Raw genomic sequence first — 13,965 nt, 5'->3', positions numbered from 1 at the left:
GAAACTGCATTTGGGTTTTTACACTAAACACAGACCACAAACTGACATCTGCGGCCGGCCCTCGGGCCGCGTTTCAGGATAAGCAGTTTATCTTGAAACACACAAGTTGCCTCAAACGGACCCTAAGTCATTCCAAAATTTATCTTTAGACTCTGTATCTAAACCTACTTGAGGAGCATAAACACTTATAATATTAAAAATCTTAGTATCAATGATAATCTTAAGGGCTATAATTCTATCACCAACTCTATTAATTTTTACAACATTATCTTTCAAACTCTTATCTATAATTACACCTACACCATTTCTAGTGCGACTCTTACCAGAATACCAAAGTTTAAAACCTAAATTATCAATCTCCTTAGCCTTTTCTCCAACCCACTTAGTTTCTTGAATACATAAGATATTAATTTTCCTATGAATCATAATATCAACTAATTCCATTAATTTATCATTGAGAGTGTCTATATTCCAAGATCATATCCTAATAATAGTTTCATTAATTTCATGGACTAACTTCTTTACCCGCATTCGCCCGTAATATGGGAACATTTTCTTATTTAACACTACACCCGGGCGCCGGTGTAGCGACTCTTGCACACTTTTCACTGTATTCAGGCTATACAGTACGTCGCTTCCAGGGGACGCCCTAGCACTTACACAATGATCAAAAGAATTCATGTCATGATTTTTTCGATAAGTTTTACGCTGGCTGTCGACTACCTAACGCAACCCTCCACTTTTCTCATCCGGGCTTGGGACCGGCAACGGCAGTGTGTAAGTGTATACAATTGCAAAGGAAAAATATATTCTTTTCATATTCACAACTCAAACAAACATAAACACACACACACACACACAGTAGTTTATTAACCTTCATATTTTTGTTACTGTTTAACAATGATGTTTTTCATTTTGTTAGCAATTGATCTGAAGGTAGGTAGTATTTATTATATATAACATACTATATCTAGAACCTATACTTCAATTTTTACAAACATACCAACCTTGGATGTGCATGAAAAGGTGCATTTCACTTTTTAAAAGTTAAAACGGTGAACTTGTTGATGTGATGTGAAAGATTTGGGTGCAATAGATATGAAAATTAAAGCTCAGGTGTTACATATGTAAATACATAAGAATTGGGTGGTATGTATGTAAATGCCCCTAAAAATTAATATGATGAATATAAAAGGTATTGACACAATTAACACGTCAGCTTGAATCATTGATGAAGTCCCAAGTCAACATATGGTTAAGCCAGATTTTTTTCCGATCGCACCTCATTCTAAGTTCTATATTCATTCAACGGCGAAGCCTCAAGTCCGGTAGAATTAAAGAAAGTCCCTGCTTTCCAATCTTCAGAGGCAATTATGCCCTTTTTGGTAAGAAACAATAGTATTCAAATTAGGGGAAGTTACATAGATAGCACATATTTCAAATGTATTTACATATCGAACACCTAAGTTTGATATTTGTATTCATAACACTTGGATGTTATAAACCCATGCATGAAAAATGTGTATTCGAAGATTGGGCACCAGAAATTACCTTCATCATCACTAACATCAAGATCATCATCACCGTCCATTCCCCTCATATTACCGAATTTCTGTAAAAAAATTAGGACACAAGCATTAACAATTGCAAACATCAAAACTTAGCAAAAAATTTAAAATAAGAAAGAAAATTTTAAATTACCGAGAAGTCCATTCCTCCAAAGTCATCAGCATTAGGGCCTGTGTCAAAAATACAAGGTTAGGCTCCTCAAAAAGACTAATAACATACCAAATTAGACATGTCAAAGCGTAGAGGAACAATTTTGTGAATATCAAATACAAACATAAAAATGTTACGAAAAAATGCCATAAATTTAGTAGCGCCTAGAAAAATACTGAAAACAAAGTAGTCTACAGAACTGCCGAAGGATCAACATTGTGGAAAATGCAATTAAGATTTCTATTCATGGAAGAAAAATGTCTACAGATCTGCCAAAGGATCAACATTGTGGCAAATGCAATTAAGATTTTCTATTCATGGAAGAAAAAGAAAACATCTATGATATGACATTTTACTTTCAAAAGGGAAAGAAAAAAATATTCAGCTAAGTCAAAATGGAGCACTTCTACTGTTACAAAGTTCATCAATTGGGGTGTAAACAAGTCAAGTTGAGTTCGTGTCACCATCGGCTTGAGCTTGATTAATTTATCGAGCTCGAGGATGAGCTTACTTTTACAAGTTGGAGTCTGCTCACGAGCCAGCTTGTTTAATATTAAAAAGAGAAAATAATATAAATTCAAATTAGTGTTATAACAAAATAACAAATAGAATGAGTAATTAAGAGAAAAATAATACAAAACCACTCAATATAAAATACAAAATATCATTTTGTTAATATTTTAATAATTTATAGATAAAATTTTAAATTTTAGTATACTTTGAGCATATTTTATATCAATTAGTCTTTAAAAAAGACTGCACACAAGCTAACGAATCAAGTTGGGGCTAGCTTGTGCTTGGCTTGTAAGCTCATCAAGCTCATTCACAAGCCACTTATCGAGCGAGCCCGAGTCAAATCACGAGTCAGCTTGGCTCACACTCACATCATCATCACAGAAAAATATTTGATCAATAACCAATAAATATGCAAACATAATTGTGGTTATATGAGAATAAACTCAGCAGTACTTTAATGTGCTCCAAAAGACTTCAAAGTTCTTCCCCTACAGCTTATGCATAATTCATGTCTTCAGACAATTCAATTATTAAAAGATTATTCTTTAGGGTCATTTACATACATAGCACACAATTCTTATGTATTTACATATCTCATGCTTAAAATTTGATACTTACACATGTAGTACTTAAAATCTTTGATATCACACTAAAAACAGCACTATTATCACTTTTTAAAAGTGGAATACACTTTTTCATGCATAGGTTTAAAGCACCAAAGTGCTATGAATGTAAATATGAATGTTTAGGTGTGATATATGTGAACACATAAAAATTGTATGCCATGTATATAAAAATAAACAGAAGTAAAGAACAAACCATCATCCTCATCTTCCTCTGCCCATCTATCCCAGTCAACTTTAATGTAGTGAGGTAGCTTTCCATCACCACGCAATAGCTTCTTCCACCACCCTTTCTCAGCTTTTTCTATAACACAGAAGATGCTCCTAACGCCAGTGTTTAGTTTGCTTGCCTACAGAAAAAACGAATTTTGGTCGAAAAAACAAGATGCATTTGAAAGTGTCGATGATAGTGTCCGTGCATGACATTAACCTTACCTCAACGTTTACTTTATCAAATAGCTCCAATTTGACCTCATACAAGATATTGTCTGAACCAGTGATGCCAGAGAAAGTGAAAACACCATCTGGATCAAGATTAATCTGAACATTCTTTGCATCAGCTAAGAGAATAGTAAGGTAGATCTTGTCGGACCTTTGTGCCCACTTGACTTCGGGATGACGACTACAAAAATAGGATACGTGATATTAAATTAAAAGAGAAAACATCCAACGGATATTTCTGAGCATTTTATTTATGCCAAGCTGAATAAAATATGATAATAATAAAGCAATAAAAAAAATTTTAACTGATGGCATTTGCGAGAAAATGCATGCTCTAGAAAGATGAATCTACCAAATTCAAGTATAAAACATATATGTAATTTCAGATAAAAAGGATGAATCTACCAAATTCAAGAATAAAATATCAATGTAATTTCAGATAAAAAGACTTGTGTATGCAGCTGTATTACTGGACATTTAAAAATTTCAGGACCTACATAACATATGACCAACTCTTTACACAAAATAATGAAATAATCATTGTCAATGAATTATTGATGATTGTTGATTCCCAAAAAGGCATTGTCATAAACAAATTTATTTCAAAAATATCCAAATGCCTAAATTACTCACCAATCTATCAATCTAAAAATTAACAATAGATTCTATAGGTATTTTTGCATTTTACCCTTTACATTGTGTATTTCAAGAACATGGCACAAGGAAAACAATTTGGCATCCTAAAGAAAGAGTCACTACTATCTTAATATATTCAAGAACCAATGAAGCTTCATACTACACATTGTATTATCTTTCCTTTCTGGAATCTTTAACTCGAATAAAGATGAATATGTCCATCACCTATGACATAGCCAAACTTATTTTATTACTCTTAAAATTATTTATTTTATTATTAAAAATATTAATATTGAAGAACTTCATAGTGATATTTATAAGTTAACAAAACACAAGCATACAACTTTTCTAAGTAGCACAAACCCAAAGTCGTTTTCTTGCATTCATAGTGATACATGACGACCATCTTCTACAACTAACATATTTCGAGCTTGATGCTTTGTCATTTATTAATGACTACACCAGTGTATCATTTGTACTAAAAAGCCATAAGTGATGTATCATTTTCACCACTTCTTGAACATGATCAAAATAAATTCAAAGTTGTATTACAATAGACGAATTTGATAATGCCTTAAAACTTTTTAAAAACATTCTCTTCACTCATAATTTCAAGAAAAAGTAACCCTAGAGTTGTGTCGACCAATATGCATACACCTCAACAAAATGGGGTGATTAAGGGCTCGTTTGGGGCCGCTTTTTTCGTGTAGCGCGGCCACAAACCGCAACGCGTTCGAAGTTTTCAGCATTTGAATTAAGCGTTCGCGGCGGGCGGCTGCAAATTAGGCGGCTGCAAATTTAACAGAACACGGGGTCACGGAATCGACCCCGCGGCTCGCGTTACTGATCCAGAAATTCCAATATTTGCCTTGCAAAACCGTTGCTACCCTAGCGAAGCTGAAGGAGGTTTTTGCCCTATCGTCTCGACTTGCGAAGCTGAAGGAGGTTTCTGCCCTAGCATCTCGACTCGCGAAGACCCCCTGCTCCCGAACGCATTGCGATTCGACGCTCCCCCTCATTGCGATTCGACGATCCCCTTCGAAGCATCAAGCCCCCTCGTGAAGCCCCATGCTCCCTGCGCTCCTTCCACCGTCGCTCGAAGCACCGAGCCTCCCCTTCTAGTTCTAGTTACATTTCACGAGCCTCCCCTTCTAGATCAAGTTACGCTTCACTCCCATTCACCTCCACCATCGTTTGAAGCACCGGGCGCTCCTTCCACCTTCTCTTTAACTTGTTATGGTGTTTAAGGCTTGATTGATGTTGCACACTTCACAGAGGAAATAGATACTGTAGATCCTGTTTGGAAGGATTCAACTTAAAACTATGCAGATTGAGAAATCACATACCCTTCGATCACTCGAGAGTAGAGCTCCGAAATGATTGGGGCTATGTTTCATGAGTTCCTTCATTAATTTTCTTCCTTTCGACAATTAATCTAACTTTCAGCATCTCGACTCCCTTCATTAATCTAACTTTCAGCACTATGCTTTGTGATGGCGTCTTAAAAGCTATTGTTTCATGAGTTCTGAACTGATTGTGGCTCCAAAATTTTAATATTTGATGGGACAATTCAACATAAGCAGAGTTTACTTGAACATCAAAAAAAACTTTGCAGCAATCCTTCTCCAATATATATGTCGGCTTCTAATTTCACCTGAGAAATATATACGAAAAGAAGTGAATAAACTTCATGGTCTTGAACCATCTCCAACACAATTCTAATCTTTTCCATATTACAATTAAGTTTCATATGTTTTTTGCTTAAAGTTAACTCAAAATATTTACTCTGCAAAATTATCTTTACATTCCTATAAAACTTTAATTGAAAAAGTGATTCACCTTCAGCAAATGTAGCATTAAAAGCGTGGCATTTTTGTTCCTGTCTTCCTTTAGGTTCTTCTGAATTTTCTTCCTTTCGACAACTTTGTGTTCCTGTTTCTGCTTGTTTGTTGGTGGAGAAGATGTGATGGACATAAAATTTTCTCTATTTGTTGTTAAGTTGATTGATAATTGTTTATTCTATCAGGTTAATTCAATGTTCTTATAAGGGGGTAACAGATTAGCAGTTATTTTGTTTGTTTACTTGTATAATTTTGGAAGGGGCATTTACATATAAATCACCCAGTTCGTATGTATTTTTAATTACCTAATTTTTTTCACATAAAAAATTGCTATTTGACTGATAAAACATAAAATGCACATTTTTATGATGGCATATTTTTATAAAAAAATTCCTATGTCTTCACTACAAGCAATATCTTACAGTTCTTCACCGCTCAACCTTTAATAACAAAATTTTTAAAAGAATTTAATTACTTGATGTGCATTCCACTATTTATCATTGTTAAAATAATTGACTAATATTTTGTTGCATTTAAGAAAGATGAGCTCCAGAAATTCAGGGACATCCAGAAGATTGTTATGCTACTGCATACTAGTGACTTCCTTTCTGATGTCACGGCAGGCCCACAACTACAGTCGACACTTTTACAGATGCCCCCGGAGACTCGCAGAATAATGTGACTTCTTCCGCTGGGCTGACAGTCGGGTCAATTCCACTGCTGGAAGTGATCGCGAACTAATAGCATCATTAGAGGAAGATTTAGGAAGAGATGTTCATAGCCTTCATGTTAAAGAAATATCATTATTAGTTTACTTGTATTTTTTTTTTTCTGAGCACTTTTGATACTCACTATTAAGTGAGTGGTGTATTCGTACTCTTGTTATGTTTAAAAATGAATTTTTGCTTCTAAAATATCAAATATGTTATCATAGTTCTGCCTTAAACAACTTAACTAAACAGGGATAAAATGATCATTTTTTTCAAAAATAGTTGTCCCACAGTTGTTTTCATACCGCTGCAACAAACAGGCAATCTGCTTCCCCAATGCAGTTTTCCCACAATAACAACTGCAACTGAAAAACAGAGAAGCTGCAACTGCGCTAAACAAACCCTAAATGAAAGAAATACTACCTATGGACTATCATAAAAGCTCTCTTTGTCAAAAAATATTGCAAAAGAATACTAGGTGAACCTACCTTAACAATTGTTCACATCAAAGATTGAATATCTACAGGAGTCCTTGAGTTCAATAATCCTACCAAAATCCCAGCTAAATTCATCACTCGCTTCAACACCTAAAATAAAAGTGTTCTCATGATATTGCAAGTGCTCACTTTGCCCATACGCATTCTCAAAAAAAAAAAAAAAAGGATCCAATATTAACTAAATGTTTTATGTTGGTTATCCTTCCACTTCAAAAAAAAAAAGAAAAAAAAAAGGAAAAAGTGTTATCGCCACCAAGAGATAAGAGTACACGCCCCTAGAGCTGTCAAAAAAACTTGTTCGTGCACTGCTCGTGCTCGTCTCGTTCGTTATGCGAGCCGAACACAAAAAAAAAATTTAAGCTCGAATTATAAGTGAGTCGAACACGAACAACTCTTTGTTCGCTTGTGTTCGGCTTGTATTAGCTTGAAAAAAATTATATATATTCTTTAGATAATAATATATTATCTATATTTATATCTAAGTTTAAATCATAATAGCTTGCGTGAACATATAGTTTTACGTCCTCTATTGCACAGAGTTGGTGCAAGTTCGAATACAACACACACATCTATTTTTTTCAATTAATTTTAACGACTTGAACACAAACCAATTTTGAAAATGAGCTAGTTTCAAATAGGAACAATTTCGAATGAGTCGAACACGCCGAGCTCGACCCGTTTACAGCCCTATGAATCCCCTAATGGTAATTTCAAGGAAGAGAATTTTATAATATTTGCTACTTATCCCAAAGAAGAAATAAAATTCATGAATGAAATATTTCTCTTCAATAGATTGTCCTTCTTACCCCTAACACCTACAAACAATTATACTACAAAACCAACAACTCCTAAACAAATCGTAACAGGTCACGATTGATATTCAACTAATTTGATATATAAATGGTAAAAGCATTTCAATCAAAACAAATCCAATCAACAGAATCAATCCTTCATACGGAACAAACTGAAACTTTGGAACCCACAAAAAAATAAACTTCAGTTAATTTTCTATTACACGTTCCTATCATACAAAAATTATTCGTCACCAATCCAACCTGACTAGCCACCACACTATTTGTATTGCTAAAACCATACCTAAAATTTTAAATAATGAAAATTAGAATAATATTACAAGGAAGCCCTTTAAAAGAATAAACCCTGAAAAATTATGAATTATCAAAAGGAAAAAACAAATATATAATTGATTATCTTGAAACTTTCACTCATTTTACTAAAAATAACATCAATTGAGTTATCTTATTATAAGAAGGTAGCAAGAACTAAAAATACAATTATTTGATTGAAAATGACTCTTTAAGTAATGATATATATGAAGTATATATGGAGATCACCTTCGAGTTTATCTAAGACAAAAAAATATCAATGTAAGAAAATATTAGAAAGATTGAAGCAATCTGCAGGGCATGCTTAACAGATTCAATAGGGTAACACTAAAAATGAAACACAAATAGTCTATTTGAAACAACTTTTTATCTACTTTGTTTTTCAGATCATCGTCGCAGCTTTCTTTGGAAGTTGCTTTCTTGTAGCTTTCTAAAAATTTATATAGTGAAGAACTATTTTTTCAACCTAAGTGTGAAAGTGTGATAACTGTAAGAAAACTGTTGTCTGATTTTTTAGAAAGAATATATATTTATAATTCTCATCACAGTTTTGCAAGAAATTATTTTCTACACCACAACTTTACAACCATCTTCTTAAAAAGTTGCAACCACCCCAAATAAACCCGACGTTAAGGCAACCATACATTGTTTGATCTTCAAAGGAATCCTAACACTATTAGCTTATGTTGAGGACATCTTCGTAAAAAGCAATGACTTTGAAAGTATGACAACTTTAAAAAGAGGCTTCCATAAGACTTGGCAAGCTAAAGCACATTGAATTGAGATTGCACGCTCTCAACATGAATCTTTATATCACAACAAAATTACATAATAACTTATTAAAAGAAACAAGCAAGTTAGAATACAAGCCTATCGAGAGCCCTGTGAATTTAAGCGCGAACTAAAAGATGATCCAAAATACAATCCACAAAAACCACTTGATAGAAAAAATTATCATATTATCACATGTTAGACTTAACTTACCAAAATTGTTTCTATGATAAGTCAAAAGTCACAGACAATTACAAAGAATCACACTTTAAGATTGTACATAAAATTTTAAATATACGAAAGTGACTCTTTATAAATAAGCTTCATTTAAAAGGGAATATAATTTGATAGTTGATGCTTATACCAATACCAATTATGTGGAATACATGGTTAATAACAGGTCAATTTATAAATATTGTGCATTCTTAAACTGACAATTCAGCTCTATGAGAAGTAGAAATAAAATATATTGGCAAAATCTAGCATAGTAGCAAAATTTAAATCAATGGCACTACGAAATTGTAAAATGTTATGAATAAAAATTATCCTAGAAGATTTAAAAGTTGAATGAAAATGTCCTATAAGGATGCATCATGGCAACACTTAATCCAGTGCAACTTGGCCATGCAAAATATATTGAAAAGGGCATAAATGTTATAAAAGAGAAGCTAGAAAGTAGTCTAATTTGTACTACGTTTGTTGCCACATATAGTAACTAACAGATATTCTCACCAAGTGATCATCCGAAATAATATTTTAAAAGTTGGCAAACAAACTTAGAATAAACAATGACCATTCATTCACTTAAAAAAGAGATGAAAAATCAATCTATTTGCCTTTGTTGATTTCGCCTACATCAGTAATAATTATTATCATTCTACTCATCCATTGATGGCTTTTTTATGCCAACTCAATAATTCTTGAAATTGTTAGTAACACCTCATCAATCGATGACCTCTTATAGTTAATGTAATTATTATTCTTTTACTCATCAACTGATGGCTATAATAAATATATTGTAATTATTATTCCATGATTTTGTCTGTTTCTTATTGGAGGCTCTTTTAGGATTATATAAACACTTTACAACGGACCGTGTAAAATATATTGAAATTATGTACCTTTTATAAAGTAGAAGCTAGAAAATGGTCTAATTTTTACTGCATTCATTGCACATATAGTAACTTACAAATATTATCACCAAAAGAATATTCGAAAAAATATTTTAAAAGTTGGCAAACAAACTTAGAATAAACAATGACCATTCATTCACTTAAAAAAGAGATGAAAAATCAATCTATTTGCCTTTGTTGATTTCGCCTACATCAGTAATAATTATTATCATTCTACTCATCCATTGATGGCTTTTATAAATTTGTTGTAATTATTATTCCATTATTTCGTATGTTACTTATTGGAAGCTCTTCTAGGATTATAAAAACACTTCATAACCGTTAAAATAAAATATTCAACAAATTCTCACCATTTCTTGATAGATTTTTTTACCAAAACGTGATTCAAATTTCTGGCAAAAAAAATTAGTGAGAGAATAAAATATAGCATTAAAATTCAAAATATAAAACAAACTTCTCTAGATTCGATATAACTAACTCCCAAATATAATAAAAGACATATCCTTGAGCTTAAATCTAGAAGAAATTTAAGGATTTCAAAATAAAAAAAACGAGAGAACTCATTGAAGATCACAGTGATGGTTACCTAAATCTATGGGTTGCTGCGAGTCGAAGATTCATTTAGGCTACTATCTCTTTCCTTGCTTCTCTCTTTACTCGACAAATCTATTAAAGAACAAGTTGATCAAAGTGCAAACAAGCTTTATCCGAGGTAGTTCTAATGTTCATTGAAGAACACAGTGATGGTTAACATGAATCTATGGGTTGCTGCGAGTCGAAGATTCATTTAGGCTACTATCTCTCTCCTTGGCTTCCCTCTTTACTCGACAAATCTATTAAAGAGCAAGTTGATCAAAGTGCAACCAAGCTTTATCCGAGGTAGATCTAATGTTCATCTTAATTCTCATCATAGTAAAGTAAAATTAGTCTAAATGGGGATCACAAACTCTATTTCTTAACCTAATTTGCCAAAACTCTAGCTTACCATTTAAATTTTCCACTGCAAATTTAATTAAGATTTCAATAAATATTTTTTAACTCTCCATCCATGATTAATGAAAGGTTAATCAATATTTTAAAGTTCATATTATTGGCATTCAAAATGAGAGAATAAATGCCAATATCTTTCATCTCGATTTTGAATCATTGCAGATGAGATGTAGACATGCGCCTATCAATATACTTATTAAAAGTACAAATTTAGCACTTTATGCATTCTAAATAAGTCACCCCAACAACATATATAACATGCATACAGTGACCCAATAGTGAATCCATTCCATGTTACTTAAAATAATTAATAACCATTAATTGGATTCATAAGCATGGAAAAAGAAAGAGATAATGTGAATTGGTGAAAAACAGAACTTCACATGTATCTTAGAAGTATCCATGTATCTTAGAAGTATCCATGTACTAATCCACAGAGAAATAACCTAAACAAGGACTATAGTATAAGTAGAAAATTCACCTCATTGAGAATCTTAGTTACATCCACAACATGCTCAAAATGCATAAAATACCACTATGATGCTTCCAGTCCATGACTTACAAATCTAAATATCACTAATTCAATTAATATGAGAAGAGAAAACGAAAGAGGATTACCATGTGAAAAGAATGAGAAATACCTTAATAATGCTTGGTTTAAAATTTAACATGTGAAAAAGCTAGCAATTTTGCTTGTGACAAGCAATTTTGCTTCATTAATCTAAAAGCAAAAAAAAAAAAAAAAACAGGTTTTGAGTCAAGAGTAAAAGCTAGACATACAACTCTCTAGTTAGAACAAAGCACAGAGAGATGGTTTGCATAAGAAAAAAAGACAAACTACATTAAATAAAGGGATGAAGAGAACTACGTAAGAGAAAATCTGCAAAAAGAAATATCACATCAACAAACTAAGGAAACCCCTCTTTTCATCTAAAAATAAATAAATAAATGCATTTTTATTAAAGGGTATATAGGTTGATGTTCAGCTTTTTACAAACAGAAGACATAGCAAGCAATCCTACTCAACACTTCTAAATATACTTTGGAATACTATGGGAAAGCATTCCCTTGAAAATATCCCCACAAGTATACAGTCAGAACTTCGTGCAGGGCAAAGAAAAAAATTCATCAATATCTATTATTGCATGTTTCTTTCATCAGATATATAGTCAAATATAATAAATCTAGGGGCATTTACATACATACTGTCCATTGCTTATGTATTTACATATCTAATACATAAAATTTACCTTTTACATTCATGCCACCCAAATCTTTCATATAATATTAAAAATACCACCATTTTAACTTTTACAAAGTTAAATACACCTTTTCATGCATAGATAAGGTGGAGTGAATGTAAAAATTGTAATTTAGGTATTAGTTTTGTAAATACATAAGAATTGAGTGGTATGTATGTAAATCTTCCATAAATCTGATGGATGTCATCTTTGAACAAACGAAGTGTTCACAATACCAAATTAAGATTTATCATATATCAAGTTGACAAAAAAAGTTCAGACTTCTGCAAGTCACTACAGTTGGAAACAAAAAACAAAAAGAGTTAGCAGTAAAACTAAAGTGTTAAACCCAATAATTTCATAAATAAAGTCTGCTAGCAACATTATTCCACACAATCACTTAGGTTATAATGTTAAATTGTTTCAAAAACACTTGTTTTAGAGATTATGTCAAATGAAAGTTGATTCAGCCAAAAATGCAGTTCTAGAACAAGGCATTTTGCAGTTCTAGAACAAGAAAATTAATGCCCAAGCCTTATCTTCAATTCCCCGGTTTTCCGTCCTTCTCAGAAATCTCCTCAAGCTTATTAACTTCAAACACTCCTCCAAAGCCCAAATAATTATAAGTACCTCACATGGCTTCCTCTATCCGGATAGACACAAAAGGTAGCATGAACGATGAGATGTCTACTAGCACTAAAGCTCTATTAATCACTCGTTTCATAGTGGAGATCATCATCCTCGTCTCCTCAGCAACCCCAACCCCATAAATGATTGCTCTATACTTTCCCCTGCACCGAGGAACGCTTTATGAAAAATAACGAAAAGACTAAAGAGGACGTGAAATTTCAGTTCAACATGAAACTCCATCTCAATCCAACAAGTTTGCTGATAATACCAAAAGAAAACAGAAAAGTAGAAAACGATTGAACCCTGTTAACACAAAACATAAATCCCCATCTGAAATCGGTACATTTCAGAAGCGGCAAGCGTGAGGTCAGAAGTCGTTGAACATTGATAATAAAGATAGACCATTTTCGGGAGCAATTATCCATTTAAGGGCAGCATACCTCATACTGGCGGCGGAGAGAAAAAATGGAAACCCTAGGTGAAGGAGCAAGAGCGCAGCGAAATGACAGCGGCTTTCTGCGGGTTGTCCTCTTAGCGGGTCGGAATAAATCTACCATCCTACTTATATAATGGAAATTTGCTTGCATTTCACATATTATGTATTTACATATCTAATATTTAAAATTCGATATTTATATTTTGGACTCTGTTGCCATAAATTTATGCACTAAAATATAAATTTCTTTTTTTTTAATATTAGTAATAATAATATTTTTATGTGATATTAATATTTAGAGTGTTTGTATATAAATATGATTATAAATACTTGTATATGATGCACTTGATGAACAACACAAAATGTAATTGATTAATACTCGATTATTTGATGAACAACAGTAAGTGTAACTGATTAATACCCGATTATATTTGTTCATATTAATAAAAAATAAATCTATTTATTTTCTAGAAACTTACAGAATGTTTTATTTAAATAAAATTTATAAATAGTAATATATTTGTTCATATTATTTAAATAAATTCTATAATGAATATTAATACTCGATGATTAATATTCACAGATAAAATTGTTTGTCGTTCAAAGAGGAACTATAAAATGCTCAATACTTACAGAATGTTTTATTTAAATAAAATT

General features: G+C 32.3%; 2 protein-coding genes across 4 annotated transcripts in view; both read right to left on the bottom strand.

Moving 5' to 3' along the window:
- The window catches only part of LOC110018434 (histone deacetylase 9), a 67,735-nt gene that overhangs the window by 41,158 nt on the left and 12,612 nt on the right, over positions 1–13,965 (bottom strand). The gene's annotated exons all lie outside the window — the stretch shown is intronic.
- LOC110018435 (uncharacterized protein OsI_027940-like) lies at positions 1,448–13,420 on the bottom strand. The gene is made up of 5 exons (XM_020715748.1): positions 13,313–13,420; positions 3,294–3,480; positions 3,055–3,208; positions 1,702–1,739; positions 1,448–1,612 (listed from the first exon to the last, which is right to left on the bottom strand). Exons 1-5 carry the CDS (start codon positions 13,315–13,317, stop codon positions 1,463–1,465), a joined length of 534 nt encoding a protein of 177 aa, XP_020571407.1. The 5' UTR covers positions 13,318–13,420; the 3' UTR covers positions 1,448–1,462.

This window comes from Phalaenopsis equestris, unplaced genomic scaffold (genome assembly GCF_001263595.1).
Source record: "Phalaenopsis equestris unplaced genomic scaffold, ASM126359v1 Scaffold000022, whole genome shotgun sequence".
NCBI classification, from domain to species: domain Eukaryota; kingdom Viridiplantae; phylum Streptophyta; class Magnoliopsida; order Asparagales; family Orchidaceae; genus Phalaenopsis; species Phalaenopsis equestris.
The sequence above is the reverse complement of the archived record's forward strand: the minus strand, read 5'-3'. Positions and strand labels throughout refer to the sequence as shown.

Coding starts and splice junctions, on each gene's coding strand:
- LOC110018435 (XM_020715748.1), bottom strand. Junction 3,209..3,293: donor TTGATAAAGTAAACGTTGAG/GTAAGGTTAATG, acceptor TTTTTTCTGTAG/GCAAGCAAACTAAACACTGG. Junction 1,740..3,054: donor AGAGGAAGATGAGGATGATG/GTTTGTTCTTTA, acceptor TTTTTGACACAG/GCCCTAATGCTGATGACTTT.